This window comes from Molossus molossus, unplaced genomic scaffold (genome assembly GCF_014108415.1).
Source record: "Molossus molossus isolate mMolMol1 unplaced genomic scaffold, mMolMol1.p scaffold_m16_p_9, whole genome shotgun sequence".
Lineage (NCBI taxonomy): Eukaryota > Metazoa > Chordata > Mammalia > Chiroptera > Molossidae > Molossus > Molossus molossus.
This window is the reverse complement of record NW_023425403.1, coordinates 52,593,894-52,614,718: the sequence shown is the minus strand read 5'-3', so window position 1 is coordinate 52,614,718 and position 20,825 is coordinate 52,593,894. Positions and strand designations below refer to the sequence as shown.

Here is a 20,825-nt window from a genome sequence, read left to right as displayed (position 1 = left end):
GTTCCCCCAACCCCCTTTCCTCTCTGGTAACCACCATTCTATTGTCTCTGAGTTTGTTTCTATTTTGTTGGTTCATTTGTTACTTTTTGTTTTATATTCCACATAAGTGAAATCATGATTTTGTCCTCTTCCATCTGATTTATTTAATTATATGGTAGTTCTATTCTTAATGAAAATATCCTTAGTAGTAATTTATTATAGATAACAAAATCAAGCAATGTTGTGAAATTAAACAAACTCAGGAGTGTGAATACAGCTCCTGAGAAATACTTCACATTCCATAAGTTACACAAAGTTTAACTGAGGTCATGTTGATATATTGAACAGAACTAGAGGTCTGGGATCCCAATTTTGGTCATTCCTGCCAATAATCAGCTTGTGACTTTAGGCATTTATTTAATATGTTTCAAGGCTCCTCATCTATAAAACAGGGTTATAAGAGGCATATAATATGTATCTATGGGATGAATATGCTAGGTGAATTTTAACATTCTGGACCTGCAAAATCCTAAACAATTTAAACTTATTCATCGGCTATTAATTCTAGGCAGAGGATACTGCCTCTTTTTGGCTCTTCTTAAAACAAGAATAAAGACTCATTTGGTGCATAAAAATCACTTGTATTTTTCAAGGATAAATTTAAGACTATGAAACTTCATTGTTGGATTTCTTAAGAGGCAGCATCCCTAAACTATCTAAACCAGCGATTTTCAACCTTTTTCATCCCACGGCATACATAAACGAATTACTAAAATTCTGTGGCACACCAAAAAATATATATTTTTTGCCTATCTGACAAAAATAGTAGGTATAATTTTGATTCATTCACACCAGAAAGCTATTGTTGTGTTGGCTATTGTCATTTTTTATTTGACAATCTAAGTGAAAAGAGGTCAATGTCCCTGACTGGTCAAGTATTGCATGTTTTAAAAATTCTTGCAGCACAGCAGTTTGAAAATCAGTGATCTAAACTGACATGACAATAATTATTTTAATTATATTGCACTGTTTAAAGTACACAGACTTCTGCCTCCAGCCTTATGTAGCTTATAGCTAGCTCTATTCATATTGAGAATTAGAAAAGCAGATTTTAAACTCTTTCTCTTTCTCTCTCTCTCACTAGAAGGCATCAGAGAGCAGCTCAGACAGACAAGAACTCCATACTTCAGTTGATTATTGTTGTAAAGAGGCTGAGAAGCCAAAGAGAGGACAATGTGGAAGGATGTCAGCAGGATTTTAGGCAATCACACAGAACTGGGAAGACAAAATAAGTGTTTGGAGCTGGCAAGGCACCCAGAAACTGGGGAGTGGGGGTGGGGAGGTCCAAGATCCCAGAAAGGGACAGAAAAGTAAGCCTGCTATGCCTCTCAAGGTATTTCCTCAGTAAGATGTTTAGGGTAAGAGGCTAATTGTCTAAGCATCAAGTTGGTAAAAGCAAAGCTCAAAAGAAAACACCTGGCTGTGAGTTGGTGCCCCCTTGAAAACGTTTTAGAAAGTGGGGCAGGGGTTGGGAGTGACTGGAAGAGGGAGTCTTGCAAAAGCTGCAAAGTAGACTTGAAGTCACTCAGTTCAGATCAGAGTGATGTGATCTTACCCTCTGCTCCCTGCCAGAAAACCTTCTGTAGTCCTCTCTAGAGGAAGATACAGAATATCTACAAGTTTTAATGCACAATGTCCAACATTCAGTCAAAATTTACTAGCCATACAAAGACAGAGATAACTCAGATATTGGAATTGTTTGACACAGATTCCAAAGTAATGGTGATTAAAATGTTCAAAAATTGATGATAAGAATTACACCTGGAAACTGGAATCTATAAAATTAAGTCAAATAAAACTAAAAATATAATAAATGAAATAAAGTGCTCAATAGATGAGCTCTTTAACAGCAAATGTAGAGACAGCTAATGAAAATATTAATGAGCTGAAAGATAATTTTATAAAAACTGTATACGATGGCCATTATCCTAAATAAGTTATAGATATACCACCTTGCTATGAATAATGATAAATTTGCTTTGCTGCTGTTTGTTTTAAACAGGCAATTTTTTAAATAGGTAAAACAGCACCCTGAATTTCAAGTTGGAAGATTTGGGTTCAGGATACGTTTTCGTACTAGATGGGTGAATCTGGTAAAGCTGGTTAGCATCTCTAAAATAAGTTCTTCCCTTGTAAAAGGATATACCTTGGTCACAGGGTTAAGAGGGGAAAAAAAGGATATAATATCAAACTGTCCTATAAATACTGTGGTTGAGCATCAACCCATGCACCAAGAGGTCGTCAGTTCAATTCACCGTCAGGACACATGCCCAGGTTGTGGGCCTGATCCCCAGTGGGAGGCATGTGGGAGCTGACCGACAAATGTTCTCTTCTCATTGCTGTTCCCCCCCCACACACACACACACACACACACCTCTCTTCTCTCTCTAAAATCAATAAAGGGGAAAAAAATTTTTTTTAATACTATACATATGGCATAAGCTACTAATAGTCTTGCACATCGCTTTTCCCCCCCTCTTCCTGGGTACAAGGCTCAAATAGAAATGGCATTTTTTAGTATTTGTAGCACTATGCTCAGTTCAGGTCTACGGAAAAGGAGTAAAAGTGACTTTCCTAGTCACCTTTAACAGAAAATGTTCTGGTTGTCCTGAACTTTGGCTCTTTCCTCTTCCAGCAGGTTAGAAATGGAGATGTAACGGCAAACCAATAGAGACTACTCAAATAAGATAGGAGCCCAGGTAGTGGCTGAACCTGAGACCTGAATGACTCATGGTACACAACGGCATTACCAGCTCAGATGCGCCAGACCATTGAGGAAAAGATAATGATCCAGCTTATCCAGGTCACTGTTTATGAACATCTCCGTGTTACAGCAGCTTAGCCTTCAAGCCAGCTATTACAGTATAAAACAAATGCAAATTATTGATCAAAGGCAACAAAATTAATTTCTTTAGCAAAACTAGTATTATCCTACGTACAAACACAATGTGGAAAACTCCCTATTATAAGTAGCTTTGGGAACAACTTAAAAAGTAAAGTTCCCCCCTCTCCCCCAAAAGTGTTCTGCTTCAAGTAACTCCAGAGAAAAGCATTAAGACTTGAGTTTATCTACATGCAAGTCCCTGTTGACTTGAGAAGAAGGCCGCTAGAGAAGACTGAAAAGCAGGAGACGTTTTAAATTGGAAAGAATAAAGAGCAAAGAAAAACAGTAGCTGTAGTCCAAATATTTCGGGAGTTGGGCTGAAAAGTAAACATAAACGAGAGCCTATAAAAAACATCCAGGAAATCACTCAAAGATTACTGAAAAGTATTTATTTGTATTTGATTTTCATTGGTGAAGATTTTCAACTATTTGAAGACTGAGGGAAGGAAATTAGGAAAGATGGAAACACCAAAACGCCAGAAAAGACACAGATTTGGGAAGACAGAACCCAAAGGCCAAAGAACCCATGCTCAAAGTAATTGGTAATTCTATCCTCAGACTGTTCTTAACTCTAATCATCCAGCACGTCAGGAGTTGTTTTATTGTGAGAGGTCTCAGCAGAGGAATCACAAGTTAACTTTGGCTGGACCTCTCTGTTAACAATAATCAACCTCTGGCCCTGGCCGGTTTGGCTCAGCGGTTAGAGCGTCAGCCTGCGGTCCTGAGAGACCCGGGTTCGGTTCCCGCTAAGGGCACGTACCTCGGTGTTTGTCCCCGGCCCTGATGGGTCGTGCGGGTGGCAGCCACTCAGTGTATTCCTTTCACATCGATGTTTCTCTCTCTCTATCTGTTCCTCTCTCTCCCTCCCACTCTACCTGAACGAAAAATGGAAAAATGTCCTTGGGTGAGGATAAAAATAAATAAATAAATAATCAACCTCTGGAAGCCACTCATAAAGTTAACCCACCTACACAGACGGCTTCAACTACAGCCTTGAGCCACCCCCCTCCCCCCAACATTTACACAGAAGTCAGCTTGGGAAAACCAAAGTATTTTAAAAGCAGAACATCATGGCACAGAGTTCCCATTCAGCTAACACTCACAGGTGGAATCACGCACCCCATTTACATTTCCTAATCACTGCAGACATAGTCTTCAAGTACGCTGCAGCAGTGAGGTGCATTCCCTCTTGCTGTTCCTTTAAGTGGACCCTGAGGGAAAATGGGAAGCAGTGGGGAACAAGACTCTATGGAGCTGGGTATAACTACCACTGCTGTGAAAGGAGAAATAAGGATATTTTTCTCCTCATCTAGGTTGGAAAGTCAGAGGGATGTGTATTGAGAGTGAGTGCTGATCAATATAAACCTTTTTTCCTTCTCTGTAATGTCGTCAGAAAGCATCAGACATTGTATGATAACAGAAAGATGAACAAAGTCTGTGAATGCAAGGAAATAGTCAATGAGGTTAAAAAACACTAGAAAAAGGTAACATTGAAAAATAAATATATGTCAAGCATCCATATTTTTAAAAACCACACACTAAATACAAAGATTGTGCATACATTTAATTTTATTACCTCACAACAAATTTATTACAAAATATAAGTTGTACCCAATTATAGAGAATACATGTTTAAACTAGGCTTTTCTCTTTCTTCTTCTTGAGCTTCCCAGTCTCCCCCTTTTCTTCCCAAACACAGATCTGGCAGTCACCAGGACTGGTTTTGTTTTCTCTCTGTCTTCGTCACTAGAGCTGCTGGTAGTGGCAGCTTCGTCCCCTCCAGGATCAGGTTTCACTGTGTTCTGCAAACCTGAAGAGATGACTTTTGCCTCTCCAGCTGCTAGTCCCTGCTGCGTGTTCATTAAAGACAAGCACTCAGCATCCTCAGCATCCTCACTCGAGGACGCATCAGGTGACTGAACGAGGTAGGCTTCCCCCACAAACCCACCGCACGTACTCTCTTGTTTAGAATCCGAAAGCCTCGTTCTTTTCAGGCTTGATGACTCTTTCGATTTATTTGCTATGCTTCTCTTCTGGGTCTTACCTTTTGCCTTATCAGGGAACCCAAATTCTTTCTCCATGGCAACAGAAGCTGCTTCTTCTCTTTCTTTTCTCAGCATACATGTCACAGCTCTGTTAAGTCTCTGGCTCTTAATACCCTTAGCATCTTGTTTCTCCTGCTGAGCTAATCTAAAGAAAGAATCAATTCGGAGCTGGGTCTAAAAAATAAAATAAAATAATAATAAATCAGACAAGTAGAGTTTCTGAAGCAAATCTGAGAGTTGCACCTCGATCACTAGCATTAAATGATTCTTCAGAGAATACTAATTTATTATCTCCCAAAAGTCAGTTCTCTCTCAAATAAGTAACAGTAAATTTTACTTTCAAGGTTATACTTAATGTAGTAGTTGCATCACCTCTGTCAACTAACTCCTCTGTCCACATGTCAAATAAGAATTCCCTTCCTAGGCACTCAAAGAAAGTTCATTTTATAATAATAGCCAAATATATCATCATCTTTTGGAGGAACAAAATCTCACAGAGTCTGTTCCTAAATTATATTATCTCCTTCTTTTGAAAATATTATTACTGCCCTGGCCGGTTTGGCTCAGCAGTTAGAGCATTGGCCTGCGGTCCCGAGAAACCCGGGTTCAGTTCCCACTAAGGGCATGTACCTCAGTTGCAGTTTGTCCCGGGCTCTGGTTGGGTCGTGTGGGTGGCAGCCACTCGATGTGTCCCTTTCACGTCGATGTTTCTCTTTCTCTCTCTCTTTCTCTCTCCCTCTCTCTTTCCCTCCCTCCCTCCCTCTCTGAATAAAAAATGGAAAAATGTCCTTGGGGGAGGATAAAAAAAAGAAAAGATTATTACTACAGAAAACTTTTAGGAGGCAAATTTACAGTATTATATATTAAGAGTCATAAAAATATTCATGCTTTTTGATCAACAAGTTTCCTTTTAAGAAGACATTCTTTTAAACTAGTTATATTTGGGAAAGTTATATGCCCAATGTACACTGCAACATTATTTATGAAAACCTAAAAATGATTCCACTAAGTGAACTAAACCAATGAAGTTAAATCCCTGATAAAATGTAAACTGGTCATTTAAAATTATGAAAATTATGCAATACACAGAAAAAAATCTTACATACAAGATGGGGGAGTTAGATATATCAAAATGCATTTATGTATCATAAATTTACATAGGAAGAAGAAAATATAAAAAACTAAATGTTAACATCTGTATTAGAAGTAGATAATAATTTTAATTCATTTTTTACTTTCTAATTTTGGGGTATAAGTTTATATTATTTCTACAATGAAAAGAGGAAAGAGGTATTGCAACAAAATTTATCTTAAGCTAGGGAGTTTATCAGTCACTAAGCCTTCTTTGTCTGCTGGCATACAATGTTTTCTGCACAGAAAGTCATCAAAGAAACAACAGGATTTGTTTTCTGGAAATGTTGTTTCAATTTTACATTTTTTAAAAATTAACTGAACCTAATGGAAAAAGATTTACTTTAAACAGGAAATGGCCTCATTTCCACATGCATGGTTTACTTGTATGCATGTTTTGTGGGTTCTCTCTGGGGTTGGAGAAGGTTTCTGTATAGGTGGAAACATTCTCATGTATAAACAAGATGCTGTTACCTACTTAGGGGAACTGAGGACCATACAAAGGCCTCTTTTCTCCTTAAGTCTCCCCTGCCAATATACAATAATGATTGAACTTCTACCTTTGATGATTCCTCCACAGAATTAAAGAGAGTCAAGACATTAATGATCAGAATTGCTTTGTACCGGACACTTCCTGGACTTGTTAAAAATAAATATAGTTCAAAAATGATAAAATATTTAATTATAAACACCTCAGTGTACAATACACAATCAGACATTTTTTTTCAAATCAGAATGAATCAAAAGGACACCAAAGTCCAGCTCTAAGGGTGACATTAAAAATTGAAGACAAAGTCCAATTTTTCTTTTTTTGTTTGCTTCTGTTCTCATTTAATTATTTTTTTTTAAATGTATGTTACAGCCCTAAAATATAAGAGTAACTCTTTATCCTGAATTTAGGAAAAGAGCCACCATGATTACCTGCTGGGTGTTCAGTTGTTTTAATATCGGAAACAGAGACTCATCTGTCTTTGTCCTGTTCCAGCCAAAATACCGCTGACAAAATATGCAGGCAGTTAAGACTTATACACATTTCTAAAGATATTTAAACAAGTGATAAATAATAAGATCCAAAAACCCATCCCTGATTCCATTCTCCATATCCCAAAGATTTTCATATTTATAAAGATTATAAGTGATGCCTTGGCCAGTTTGGCTCAGCGGTTAGAGCATTGGCCCGCGGACCACAGAGTCCAGGTTTGGTTCCCTCTAAGGGCACATACCTTGATTGTAGTTTGTCCCTGGCCCAGTTGGGGTTGTGTGGGTGGCAACCACTCGATGTGTCTCTCTCACATTGATGTTTCTCTCTCTCTCTCTTCCCCCCTTTCTCCCTCCCGCTCTATCTGAAGATAAATGCAAAAATGTCCTTGGGTGAAGATTTAAAAAAAAGATAAATGATAAAAGGAGTAACAAAACAAATTACTCCAACATAATCATCTGACACTGAGTTCTTTTCAATATCCCCTAAGATAAAACATATCCAACTCTTATTTAAGACATCAAAGATTCGTGACTACAAAAAAAAAATTAACCTAGAATAAAAACATCGCAGATATTATATTTCTTTGAAAGAAAAAAACTGTAAATTAATTCTATTGCAACCTTTAAAAAAATAATCATCTAATCAAATGATTATTTAAATATGCAGAAAGGAACATCAGTAATAAAAAAAAAAACTAATTCTCTTTCCATTCTTTCAAAATACTTAAACATGTGGTTGTATCTATGAATTCTATCACTACTTATTTCAAATAAAGATTCTCTTTAAAATTAAGTATATTATTCACAATAGCTAAAATGTGGAAGCCACCCAGTGTCCAAATGCGGTATATCTACAACAGACTATATTCAGCCTTCAAAAGAAGGAAAATTCTGATACATGCTACAATCTTGAGGACAGGAACTGGGGCCAGGAGAGATGGAGAATTATTGTTTAATGGGTATACAGATTCAGTTCTACAGAATGAAAAGATTTATGGAGATGGATGATCTGGATGGTTACACAACAATGTGAATGTTGTTTGTTTGTTTTTGTTTTTTGTGGTACATGCCCCTAGTGGGAACCGAACCCAGGACTCTCTGGTCCGCAGGCTGACGCTCAACCGCTGAGCCAAACTGGCCAGGGCAGTGTTTTAATACCACTAAACTGCATACTTAAAATGGTTACAAATGTAAATTTTATGTGCATTTTACCATACACACACACACATTTTTAAAAAGAATGTCTTAAGACAAATGGAATATTTAGAAAATGCAAGTTCATGTTCTATAAGTTTTAAACCAAAACACAAATTTGGCTCAATGTTCCTTTATGTTTTAAGTAAAAGGATATTCTCTAATTTTGTCAAGATCAGGTTTCCCCCACAGAAATGATCCCTTGGAATCATCCACCACAGGTTTGAGGTAAGCATCTGCAACAGCTGGGTTAGGAAAGCCAGGTGTGAGTTGCAACTTTCGTAACTTTTTTTTCACTTTGGTGTCATAAGGATTAGGGCTTATCTTCTTAGTCTTTTGAGCTTCATGCCACCATTCTCTATAAGGCAAAGAAACAAGTCTTTATAAAGTAGTAAGGCACTGTAGTAGATGCACTACAGATAAAGCTCAACTTCAAGTCAGGAGACAAAAACTCAATTCTGAATTTCGAAACAAATCCTATGACCTAGAGAATACAAATGTTATTATTTTTAGTGCTATTAACCACAATATATAATGAGGCAAACAGTGATTAAAGAAAGGTTACTCTGTGTCTGGCACTGTGTTGACTATTCTACATGCCCAAGCATCACATGAGCACAGACAGACCTATCCTTGTCCTCACCTCACCAATCAGGAAACTGAACCCAAACAGAGGTCACTTACTCATGATTTCACAGCTGGGGCTGGTGCAGTCAGACTCTGACAATCTCTCTCCAGAGCCCATACTCATAAAACAGTCACAATTTCTTCGGGTCTCTTTCTCAGAGATAAAATGGAGATAATATACCTACCTGTATTATTTACTTTGAATTAGCTACAGTAATGGACCCAAGAATATTTAATAAAATGTAAAAATGCCAAGAACATATTAAATTATAAAATGCAGTATGGAATTACCTCAAAAAATTAAAAACAGAATTGCCTTACAACCCAGCAAATGATTCCACTTCTGGGAATTTATCTGAAGAAATCCGAAACACTATTTTGAAAAAACATATGCACCTCTATGTTCACTGCAGTGCTATTTACAATAGCCAAGGTTGGGAAGCAGCCCAAGTGCCCATCAGTAGATGTGTGAATAAAAAAGCTGTGGTATATTTACACGATGGAATACTACTCTACCATAAAAAAGAAAATTTTACCCTTTGCAACAGCATGGACGGACCTGGAGAACATTATGCTAAGGGAAATAAGATAGTCAGAGAAAGACAAGTATTATTATTTCACTTATATGTCGAATTTAATGTAATGAACAAACTAAACTACAAGCAAAATAGACTCATAGATAGCAGGCAGATAGCTCTGGTGGGGAAGGGCTTGTGGGGGGTGGTGGAGGAATTGAGCAAAAAAGAAGAAAAAAAAAAAGAGAAATCATGGACATGGACAACAGTGTGGTGATTGCAGGGGAGACCGTGGAGGTAGAAGAGGGCATAGAGGGGATAAATGGTGATGGAAAATTAAATGAAAATGCAGAACATAATTCTATGTATAATATAATCCAGATTTTAGAAGAAAATGAAGTGGAGAAAGAGAGAAAAAGTAAACAGAGATATTTAAGCAACATTATTTCATTGTGAGCTAGGCAAGAATACTGCTGTCCATTTTCTTCTTTATATTTTATTCATTTTTCATTTTTTCCATTATGAACATCAATTATTATGGCAAGTTAAAGATAGCCAGACAGTCTTTGACTCTTCTCGCTTCAAGAAGTAGAGTCTAGCCCAGGCTGGTTTGGCTCAGACACTGGAGCGTTGCCCCGCAGGACAAAGAGTCGTGAGTTCAATCCCGGTCAAGGACACGTACCTTGGTTGCAGTTCGATCCTTGGCCCTGGTTGGGGTAATGCAGGAGGCAGATACTCGATATCTCTCTCTCACATTGATCTTTCTCTCTCTCTCTCTCTGTCTCTCTCCTCTTCCCATCCCTCCCTCCCTCTCTATTTAAAAATCAGTGGAAAGATATCCTCGGAGTCCACATCCCTCCTCTTGAGCCAGGCTCTGCGACTGAAGCAGTGACACTGTTCCAGGCCCTCAGTGACTACAGTTTCCACATCCTGTCTCTTGGACAATTTGCCTTGGAAGCAGCCAAGCCAACATGCTCTAAGGAAGGCCCAGCTTGTAACAAGGTCCAGATAGAGGGTCCAAGGCCAACAGACCAGTTATGCCTGAGCTCCTAGGTGATGGCACCACCTGCCAGCCACGTGTGAGCCATCTCAAGTGACCCCTCTAGTCCAGGTGAGCTGTGCCCTAACACACACAGAACAGAGATGACACATCCAGACATGGCCTGACCATACTGAGGATTCATGACCAAAATCAATGACAGTTGATGCTTGAAGGTGGTTTATAATATGGCAATAGATAACCAGAAGAACGTATACAATTTAAAAAATGAATGGCATAGAAGTTAAAATATAAATATAACTCTCACCAATCTATGCATTCAATAGAACCTAAAAAAACCCTACATTTCATGTTCCACTGCTTCACAGTTATCAGCAACTCAGATTTGTTGGCTCAGCCAGCTTACTTCTCTGATGCAGGAGTGCCATCTAGAGCTAGAAAAGCTAACTACAGACTCGACTGTATAATCAAAATGCAAAAAGAAAAGGAGATCTTTCTTCATCAGTTTTACAATATTGTTTCCAAGAGTGCGCTGAGAAAGAAAATACCTATATTTCTCCCCTACTCTGTTTGAATTCCATCTCTGAAACAGTCAGCATAATTGTCAGCTAGAAGGATAAGCACAACAGAAGTTGAGCCCACCCCTCTTTCAAGCAAGAGGATCAGGCACTTAACACAAAGATGAAAGATGGCATCTGCCAATCAGCTGAAGTGTGAGGAACACAACAGGAAGTGGTAGCACCAGTGATAATATTAAAAGATTTGTGCCCTAAAACAGAGTGGAATTGCTATTCTCCACCTCGGCTGTTTGGGGGCTTATTCAGGATTTGAGGACACTATTTTCAGATCTCATTTTCCTCCAAGAAAATCCAAAATATTCTGTGAAATCTCCCCAAACTTAAATGTCAGTAGCCAATTCCATGACTGAGAAGAGTCATGAGAAGCTGCACTGACTGGGGGAGTGACTCGCCAGAGTCTGTTTAGGAGAAGGGGAAGCAGGGCGACGTGTTGCATTCTCAATTCTAGGGCTCTCCCACCGCTTCTCTGGCTCTTTCCCTCTGCACGCGTCCCCATGCCGACCCATGCACTGCATAGGTTGTCCGCATCTGGCACTGATGAGCTGAAGCCAAAGGCAGAAACCGCCAATGCTGACTCTAAAAGTGTACCATTCAACTGGCAACAAAGGAGCAAAAACTGTTAAAGAAAAAGAAAAGAGGCACAAACAGGCTAGGCACTAAATCAGAAATAAATATGAAAAAAATATGTCAATAAATATGAAAAAAATCACCCTCACTAATAATTAGGATACCAAATTGAAAAGCTACATATCATTTTCACTTATCCTAAAATAATAATCAGATAAGAACTCAAGAACACTCAAATCAATGTTTGTTTATATTTAAAAAGATAGAAATAACAACAGGTATTTGATTAAATAAATCATTATACCTCAAAAGACTACTATGGGGTCATTAAAAACAATGATAGAAATCTATACTTTGATGATATGCCTTGTTCTTTCACCAAATGAGTTACAGGTAACATAAAAAGTATATAGCATCATCCCATTCTTGTAAAAACATAATAAACACACACATGAGTATACGTGTATGTGCATATGTGTGTGTGTATGTGTGACTATTCAGTTCACACTTGAACAATGAGGGGATTAGCGGCACCAACCCCCACAGAAATCAAGAATCCATATGTAATTTTTGACTCCCCCAAAACTTAACCACAGTTGTCCCTCAATATGCAAAGGGGACTGGTTATAGGATCCTCTGCAGATACCAAAATCGTGGATGCCCAAGTCCCTTATATAAAATGGCATAGAACAAGGCATACAGTTGGCCTTCTGCATCTGCCAATTCCCAAATACAGATCAAAAATACTGTTTTCAATCTATGATTGGTTGAATCCAGATATAAAATCTGGAATACTGTATAGTTATTGAAAAAAATCCACATATAAGTGGACCCATGCAGTTCAAACCTGTGTTGTTCAAGAGTCAAATATAATATATATATTAAAAACATAGGAGTATACTGGGCAAAGTCTGAAATTATATAAGCCAAAATGTTAACTGTAATCTTTTTAATCCATATTTTATAATTTCCCTATTATGTATAAGCTATTTGTAGTTTTTCAGGTTATTTAAATATCATGACCTACAAGCCACCTAATAACTTACCTCCAGTAATGTACATTTACTCAACAATAAAATTACGAAAAGAGATATAAAGAAAGCATAAAATAAAATACATTGGTATGTGTGCTAAGGCTGGAGGACAGCAATCATTAAAACAATTTTGTATTTATATGTCCTGTTTGGAGAGTTGTCTATGTAGTTCCTCTGCCCATTTTCTAATTGGATTCTTTGTCTTCCTTTTGAGGAGTTGTATGAGCACTCTATATGTATTGGAAATTAACCCTTTATCTGATATATCATTGGCAATTATGCTCTCCCATACAGTGGGTAGCCTTTCCGTTTTGATGATTGTATCTTTCGCTGTGCAGAAGCTTTTGAGTTTGATGTAGTCCCATGTGTTCATTTTCTCCTTTGTTTCTATTGCCTTAGGTGATGTGTCAGTAAATATTCTTCTGCGTATGATGTCTGAAATTTTGTTGCCTACAGTCTCTTCTAGGATTTTTATGGATTCATGAGTCACATTTAAGTCGTTTATCCACTTTGAGTTTATTCTCCTGTAGGGTGTAAGTTGATAGTCTAGTTTCATTTTTCTTCAAGTAGCTGTCCAATTTTCCCAGCACCATTTATTAAAGAGGTTGTCCTTACTCCACTGTATGCTCTTGCCACCTTTGTCAAATATTAATTGAGCATATTGCCTTAGGTCCATTTCTGGGTTCTCTGTTCTGTTCCACTGGTCTATATGCCTGTTCTTGTGCCAGTACCAGGCTGTTTTGATTACAGTGGCTTTGTAATATAACCTGAAATCTGGTATTGTGATCCCTCCAACTTTGTTCTTCCTTTTCAAGATTGCTGTGGCTATTCGAAGCCTTTTTTGGTTCCATATAAACTTTTGAAATAATTGTTCTAATTCTGTGAAGTATGCCATTGGCATTTTGATGAGGATTGCATTGAATCTATAGATTGCTTTGGGTAATATGGACATTTTAATGATGTTAATTCTCCCAATCCATGAACAAGGTATGTGCTTCCACTTTTTTATATCTTCCTCTATTTCTTTTTTCAATGACCTGTAGTTTTCTGCGAATAGGTCCTTTATTTCTTTGGTTAAGTTTATTCCCAGGTATCTTAATTTTCTTGCCACAGTGGTAAATGGGACTGTTTTCTTAGTTTCTCTTTCTGTGAGTTCATCATTGGTGTATAAGAATGCCATCAATTTTTTGACGTTAATTTTGTAACCTGCTACTTTGTCAAATTCATTTATTAAGTCTAATAAACTTTTGATGGAGTCTTTGGGGTTTTCTATGGATAGTATCATGTCATCTGCAAATAATGACAATTCCACTTCCTCTTTTCCAATTTGGATCCCTTTTATTTTTTGTTCCTGTCTGATTGCTGTGGCTAAGACTTCCAGTACTATGTTAAATAAGAGTGGCGAAAGTGGGCTTCCTTGTCTTGTTCCTGTTCTTAAGGGAAATGCTTTTAGTTTTTGCCCATTGAGTATGATGTTGGCTGTAGGTCTTTCATATGTGGCCTTTATTATGTCTAGATATGATCCCTCTATTCCCACACTGCTGAGCGTTTTTATCAGAAATGGACGCTGGATTTTGTTGAAAGCTTTTTCGGGATCTACTATTGATATGATCATGTGGTTTTTATTGTTCATTTTATTTATGTGGTGTATCACATTTATTGATTTGTAAATATTGTACCAGCCTTGTATCCCTGGGATGAATCCCACTTGGTCATGGTGGATAATTTTTTTGGTGTATTGCTGGATCCGATTTGCTAGTATTTTGTTCAGGATTTTGGCATCTATGTTCATCAGGGATATTGGCCTGTAGTTTTCTTTCTTTGTAGTGTCTTTTTCTGGTTTTGGAATTAGAATTATGCAGGCTTCAAAAAACGAGTTTGGAAGTCTTCCTTCTTCTTGAATTTTTTGAAATAGTTTGAGGAGAATGGGTATTAGTTCTTCTTTGAATGTTCGGTAAAACTCCCCTGTGAAGCCATCCGGGTCTGGGCTTTTGTTTGCTGGGAGAGTCTTGATTACATCTTCAATTTCCTTAGTTGTTATTGGTCTGTTCAAGTTTTCTATCTCTTCCTGATCCAGTTTTGGGAGACTATGTGTTTCTAGAAATTTGTCCATTTCGCTTAGATTGTCGAATTTGTTGCCATATAATTGTTCATAGTAGTTGTTAACGATCTTTTGTATTTCTGTGGTGTCAGTTGTTACCTCTCCTCTTTCATTTCTGATTTTGTGTATTTGGGTTCTCTCTCTTTGTTTCTTGGTGAGTCTAGCTAAGGGTCCATCAATCTTGTTTATCTAAGTTTTCATTCTCATCACTGATTCTTCAGACCAGAAACAACCCAGAATTTTTCACATACAGGAGATACAAATGGATAGAACTCTAAAAAAGTCATTAAATAATCTGCTGCCAAATAGTATTTCATGACAAATTGATGGTTAGAAAATGTCATCAGAACCTCGTGAACAGACTAAGTCACTGAATTGTGTACTTTAAAAGAATGAAATTTATGGTATATAAATTATACTTCAACATTTTTTTTAAAGACGCCATCAAGGGACAATCGTAAGAAATAGCTACTTTCAAAGACATACTCATAACTACCACCATCTCAGAATCTCCAAAACTGAAGGAGCACCCAAGTCCAGGACAACTCTAGGTTGTGTGGAATACACCCAGCACTGCATACATCACAGTATACATGCAGTGAGAAAAAGGACAGCAGTGCCTAATATAAAGTTCCTCTCTGGTCAACATCTTTCAGAACACTCAACAAACAGCAGAACAAGTGTTTGTTTCTCTGTCACCGCCTAGAGCAGTGGTTCTCAACCTTCCTGATGCCGCGACCCTTTAATACAGTTCCTCATGTTGTATGTGGGCGTATCTGCATGTGGGCGGACCTGCCAGGAGATGGATAGAGGAGCGGTGTCTCAGTTCCTAAGACCATCGGAAATATGTGTTTTCCGATGGTCTTAGGTGATCCCTATGAAGGGTCGTTCAACCCCCAAAGGGGTTGCGTGACCCACAGGTTGGGAACCGCTGGCCTAGAGTATAGCAGCTGCTGGAGGGAATGGTCCATAACTTAAGTCATTTTTTCCATCTCAGTCTAGTACAGTGTCTGACACAAAGCAGCTATTCAATAAGTATTTAATGAATGAAGCAGCAACTTCTATACACCCAGCAAATCCCACAGAACTGGCTTATGCCCCTGAATTAGGATTAAGTCTGGCAACATCAAAAAACAGGGTCTCTAATTTCATCAGAATTCTAGAATAGAGAAAACACACTTTAGCAATCCCAACCATTATTCCCTCCAGTTTTCTTAATGAAAGATGATTTATAACAGTTCATGGTATAAATAATAGTTATGTTTGTTAATCTGGGTATTTATATGAACATGTGGATTAAAGAAATTAAGAAAGAACCTACGAGAACTTTAGGAGAGGTTCCAAGCCATGTCCAGGGAATTCATTGAGAATTTCCATAGCTGTAACACAACCTACGGTTGGTACTCCTTCTGTGTAGTCACTTCCAAGCAAATAGGCCAAATTTATTAACTTATTCCGGTCCAATCCTATAAGAGTAAAAATTATCATGTATTTTAAATTTTATTTTATAAACATTACATAACATTTATAGACATTTTATTATATGAATAATATATACGTATATAGAGTCTCATCCAATAGCCTAAGATCTCTTATTTACTATTTGAAAACAGCTCCTTTTTAAAAATGGTATTCTATTAAGAATTTTCAAGTTTCACCCAATCTCACAGCTTGTAATACCATCTATACTCTGACCCACAAATTAGGCTACCTAGCCTGGATTTCACCTCTGAACCACAGTCACACATATACATTCATCACATAACACCTCCATGTGGATATGTAATGGGCATCTCAGATATAACAGATCCAAACCTGGATCTTCCTATTTCTCCTGCTCTAACTGCTCCTTCCCCAATGTCCCTCATCTTGTTACTGGTGAGTCCATTCTACCAACTGCTCAGGATGGGGAGTCATCCTTGGCTGTTCTCTTTCTCTCAAATTACACACCCAATCCACCCACAAATCCTTTCTACAGCACTACAGACCCTACTTGGTTTTGGTCTCCTCCTTCCTCTCCAATATTAAGTCTTCCCATTCTCCTCCTCATTCATTCAAACTGGCCTCTTTCTTAGTTTGCTCAGGCTGTCACAACAGAGTACCCAGACTGAATGACTTAAACAACAGGAATTCATTTCCCCAGTTTTGGAGGTTAGAAGTCTTTTTTTTCTTGGTACGTGCCCCTAGCGGGAAATGAACCCAGGACTCTCTAATCCGCAGGCTGACGCTCCAACCGCTGAGCCAAACCGGCCAGGGAGGAAGTTAGAAGTCTTAAATCAATGTTAACAGGGTTAGTTTCTTCTGAAGGCCTCTCTCTCCTTGCAGATGGCTGTCTTCTCGTGTCTTCACATGGTCTTCCCTCTTTCCTCTATATCCCAATCTCTTCTTCTTATAAGGACACCAGTCAGAATGAAGTAGGGCCCATACTGATGACCTCATTTAATAATTACCTCTTTAAATACTGTATCTCCAAATACAGGGCGGGTAAAGACTACAACATATGAATTTTGAGGGGACATAATTCAGTACATAACCTCCTGCTTCCCTAGAACACACCAACCAAGCTTCTGCTGGAGGGCCTTTGCACATGCTAGTCCCTTGTCTGATATGCTCACCCCCCAAATATCTATACTAGCTTCTGCTTTCCTTTAGACCACAGCCCAAAAATTACCTATTAGTAAAGCCTTTCCCAACCAAAACTCCACAGAGACTGGTACATGCACTTTCTGTGACTCTCTCCTCTTTCACTGCTTTGCTTTCTATATGGCACATACCACTAAGTGTGCAATTATGGTCTGTTTTTCTCATCTGTTTCTCCTATTAAACTGTTGTATTCTCTGCTGTTTCCTCATTGCCAAAAACAACTGGCACATAAGTATCACTTAATATATACTTGTTGGATAAATGGGAGAATGAAAGTCCTCCAGAAACACCAGTATAAGGCCATGAGGTTCATGATTCCAGCAGGAGAGACTCCCACCTGCCTCCCCTCTCTACCACCTTTGGTTCACTCTTGAGATCTCAGGTAACCAGAGTCTAACCAAGTCAGATGATTCAATTGCAGAAAATACTGAAACATACCAGGATTTTAATTTCTTAATTCTAATTTTAAAATCCTATTCCTCTAATAAGCAAAAGATCACTTATATGAAAATTTGTACAGACCTACCATTTCCATTAATGCATCAAATTAGTTCCTTAGAAAGAAAACATTACTAATACAAATTCCGAAGGTAAACTTCAGAAAAGTAATCATACTCTGAAGTCTTACCTAACTGATTGTGAAAGTCCACATATTGGTAATATTCTACAAACTTGTTTTTATTAAAAAAGTTTTTATAGACATGCCGTGCTCCAAACAGCCAAATATCACTATCATCAGTGATTGTTCCAGAAGTTTGATCAGTCAGATCCAGAATGGCACACTGAGCCTCTGCTTCCATGGGAGCCTCAATATAGGGAATTCCAAACAGGCGAAGAAGTTCCTGAAGAGTTACAGATAAACAATGACCACTACTGAAATGCAATACCTGGCCTTGATCCAGAAATGGAAGAAGTGCTTAAACATTTTATTTAACACATTCCCTCAGGGAATTTGATGGAGTAAAAATATCAGTAGGTATTATTAAAAGAGGTCCAAGATGGTACACCTACCTGGCTTTCCAAAAACATCTGTCCTGTAACAGTAGCAGCAATCCGTTCTTGCTGTTGCTTTTGAGCTTTCAATGAATTCTGTTGTGTTAAAAGGTCGCTCTCCAGAGTTTCCAGCTCCTCCTACAAAATAATTTCATTTAAAGAGAACACCAATAATCCAATTAAAGCCATTTGTTACAGATACTTGCATTTAGTCTGGCTGAAATTACCCCTTATAAAGCTTTTCTCCTTATAAAGTTTTCCACTTGGATTTCTGAGCAAATCTATATCTTTAGAGTTCCCTCACTAAATCACAGTGAAAAATGGAGACTTTCCCAGACAATAACCTACATAAAAAAGGAACCATCAGCCAGAACAAAAAAATGTATGCAAATAGCTAATAAATATTCATCCAGTAACTCCTTAAAACTCAAAAGCTGCTTAATATGGCTTCCTTAGCAATAAGTTAAAATGCAATGTAACATTATTACCAAATTAATATCTTGCCATTCATTGAGCGAATCGTCTGCATCTTTTTCAGTTTGTTCATGTGACTCAAAACCCATTGGCTCACTTTCAGAGTTGTCTCTTAGGAGGTCCTCAGAGTCACCAATGGCTTCTTCCTTCTTAGTTTCTATCAGTTCCTCTTCACCTTGTCCAGAGGAAGGTTTGGAAGCTTCTGCTAACTCAGTTTGAGGTTCGTCATCACTAGGTACACTCTGTACTTCAATGAAACTTCCTACACAAAAATAATAAGGTCACTTGATCTACAACTGAAACGTTAAAATTATCCTAAAATCATCAACAGCTTTCCAAAGTATTATGAAAAACTGTTTATCCTAAAAAGACCTAAATGTAATAGAAAACATGTGACTGTAGTATATTACTATCACATAAATTTAATAATAGATGGCTATAACTTCAAAATAAACCTTTTCAATTAAATAAACTGGCACTGTCTTTGAAATTAGGAACCAAGATTTCAAAGATTTGCATATGAACTTTACACAAATATATTCCTTAAATTAACTATTACTGTTTTAAAAATCAAAAAGGAGAAATACTAGGATATGTAACAATCATGGAGGTTATTAAATAAGTTTTTATGCAATTTCACTATGAACGTAGCAAAAAATAAAAGTGGTGACTTAATAGGGGAAAATTCTGGATAAATACTCAAGAAAAACAGCTCTTCTCTTCTACTTTCTTTCCTCTCTCTCTTGTCTTTTCTTTTAAAACTGTGTTGATTCTGTTCCTTCCCTTCAGGCAGAGTAAGCTGGGTCTGAGGACAATCAGGATGGAGTGGGCAGGAGCTCTCAGGGCCTGCAGCCTGGAGTGAGGAGATAGCTAAGCTAAGGAGGAGGCCAGTGGGATCAGGAGATGGTTATAAACAGAGAGAGAATAAATAAATAAGTACATATACTGAAGATAATGGAAGCAAGGTTTCTCACTGTTAAAAAGGGAAATTACAAAGAAGGTGGTAGTCAGAATGAAATATGTGATGTTCGATTGAAAGTGCCAGTATCAGTGTGAATTTATGGAATTTAATATATAGATAGAAATAAATTAGATGTGTGTGCGCACGTGTGCATATATAAATATATGTCCTGGCTCTGCTGCTGAGAGAACCTAAATCAATGATACCCCAATAACAGTGAGCACACTCAGTGTCCACATCTTGGTTTCTAAATAACATGCCATTACAAGGAACCAGGGCTCCATGGAGAAATGGCTGGTTTCAGGGAAGGGCAGGGAAAGTATAAGGTAAACCTGAAATATCTTGGCCAGAAAGTAAAGAAATGCTCAAACTATAATGGCTAATTGTCAAAAGTCACAGGAACCAACTTCAAGGGACAAACTAGCCACTGGCCAAAGCTGAGACAATTCAAGCAACAAAGTATGATAGTACCATAACTCATTGAATGAAACAGGAGTCTATGAGTTTAGACTGATATAAAAAAATAATAAATGGGGAGAAGAGAAAGATCTTCCTTATAGTAAGATATCAAATAATATATAATAAATGGAGTTAGAAAACTACCATTAGGCTACTATCACAGCCAAATTATCAATGGATGTCAAAACAAGTGGGTGAAGGTCTGTTCAGTAACAGCATATTTATATAGCTCCCAATAATCTTTTCCATAAAATCCTTACTAATTACAAAGGGAAAATAGCAACTTTAAAGTAGAGAAACCTGGAAGACACCAGGAAAAAAATTACCATTGTGGGGGTTAGGGGAGAGGGAGGCATAGTCATTTCTTCTCTTTGCCAGCACTTATGTTTTATTAATAAAGTCACTAAGAACACTAAATACATGACTACTGAATCTTTGTACCTAGAGGAAATATATTTATAATCTTAAATCCTAAAAACAACCCATCTTGTTAAATTCTATTTTTTTTATTTTACAAACAAACAAAAAAAATGAAGTTAAAAGACTTGCCTAAGGCTACTCTACTAACTGGTGTAAGAGTTGGGATTCAAATTCTGTCC

General features: G+C 37.6%; 1 protein-coding gene across 2 annotated transcripts in view; it reads right to left on the bottom strand.

Moving 5' to 3' along the window:
- Positions 1–4,482: 4,482 nt before the first annotated feature.
- The window catches only part of LOC118622255 (DNA repair protein complementing XP-G cells), a 56,410-nt gene continuing 40,067 nt past the window's right edge, over positions 4,483–20,825 (bottom strand). For both annotated transcript variants that reach the window (XM_036249617.1, XM_036249616.1), the window contains 7 exons: positions 18,821–19,068; positions 18,351–18,470; positions 17,968–18,181; positions 16,018–16,162; positions 8,432–8,632; positions 7,021–7,105; positions 4,483–5,142 (listed from right to left, as the gene is read on the bottom strand). In XM_036249617.1, coding sequence (XP_036105510.1) covers positions 4,561–5,142; positions 7,021–7,105; positions 8,432–8,632; positions 16,018–16,162; positions 17,968–18,181; positions 18,351–18,470; positions 18,821–19,068 — 1,595 coding nt within the window. In that variant the 3' untranslated portion in view covers positions 4,483–4,560. The remainder of the gene's footprint in view (positions 5,143–7,020; positions 7,106–8,431; positions 8,633–16,017; positions 16,163–17,967; positions 18,182–18,350; positions 18,471–18,820; positions 19,069–20,825) is intronic.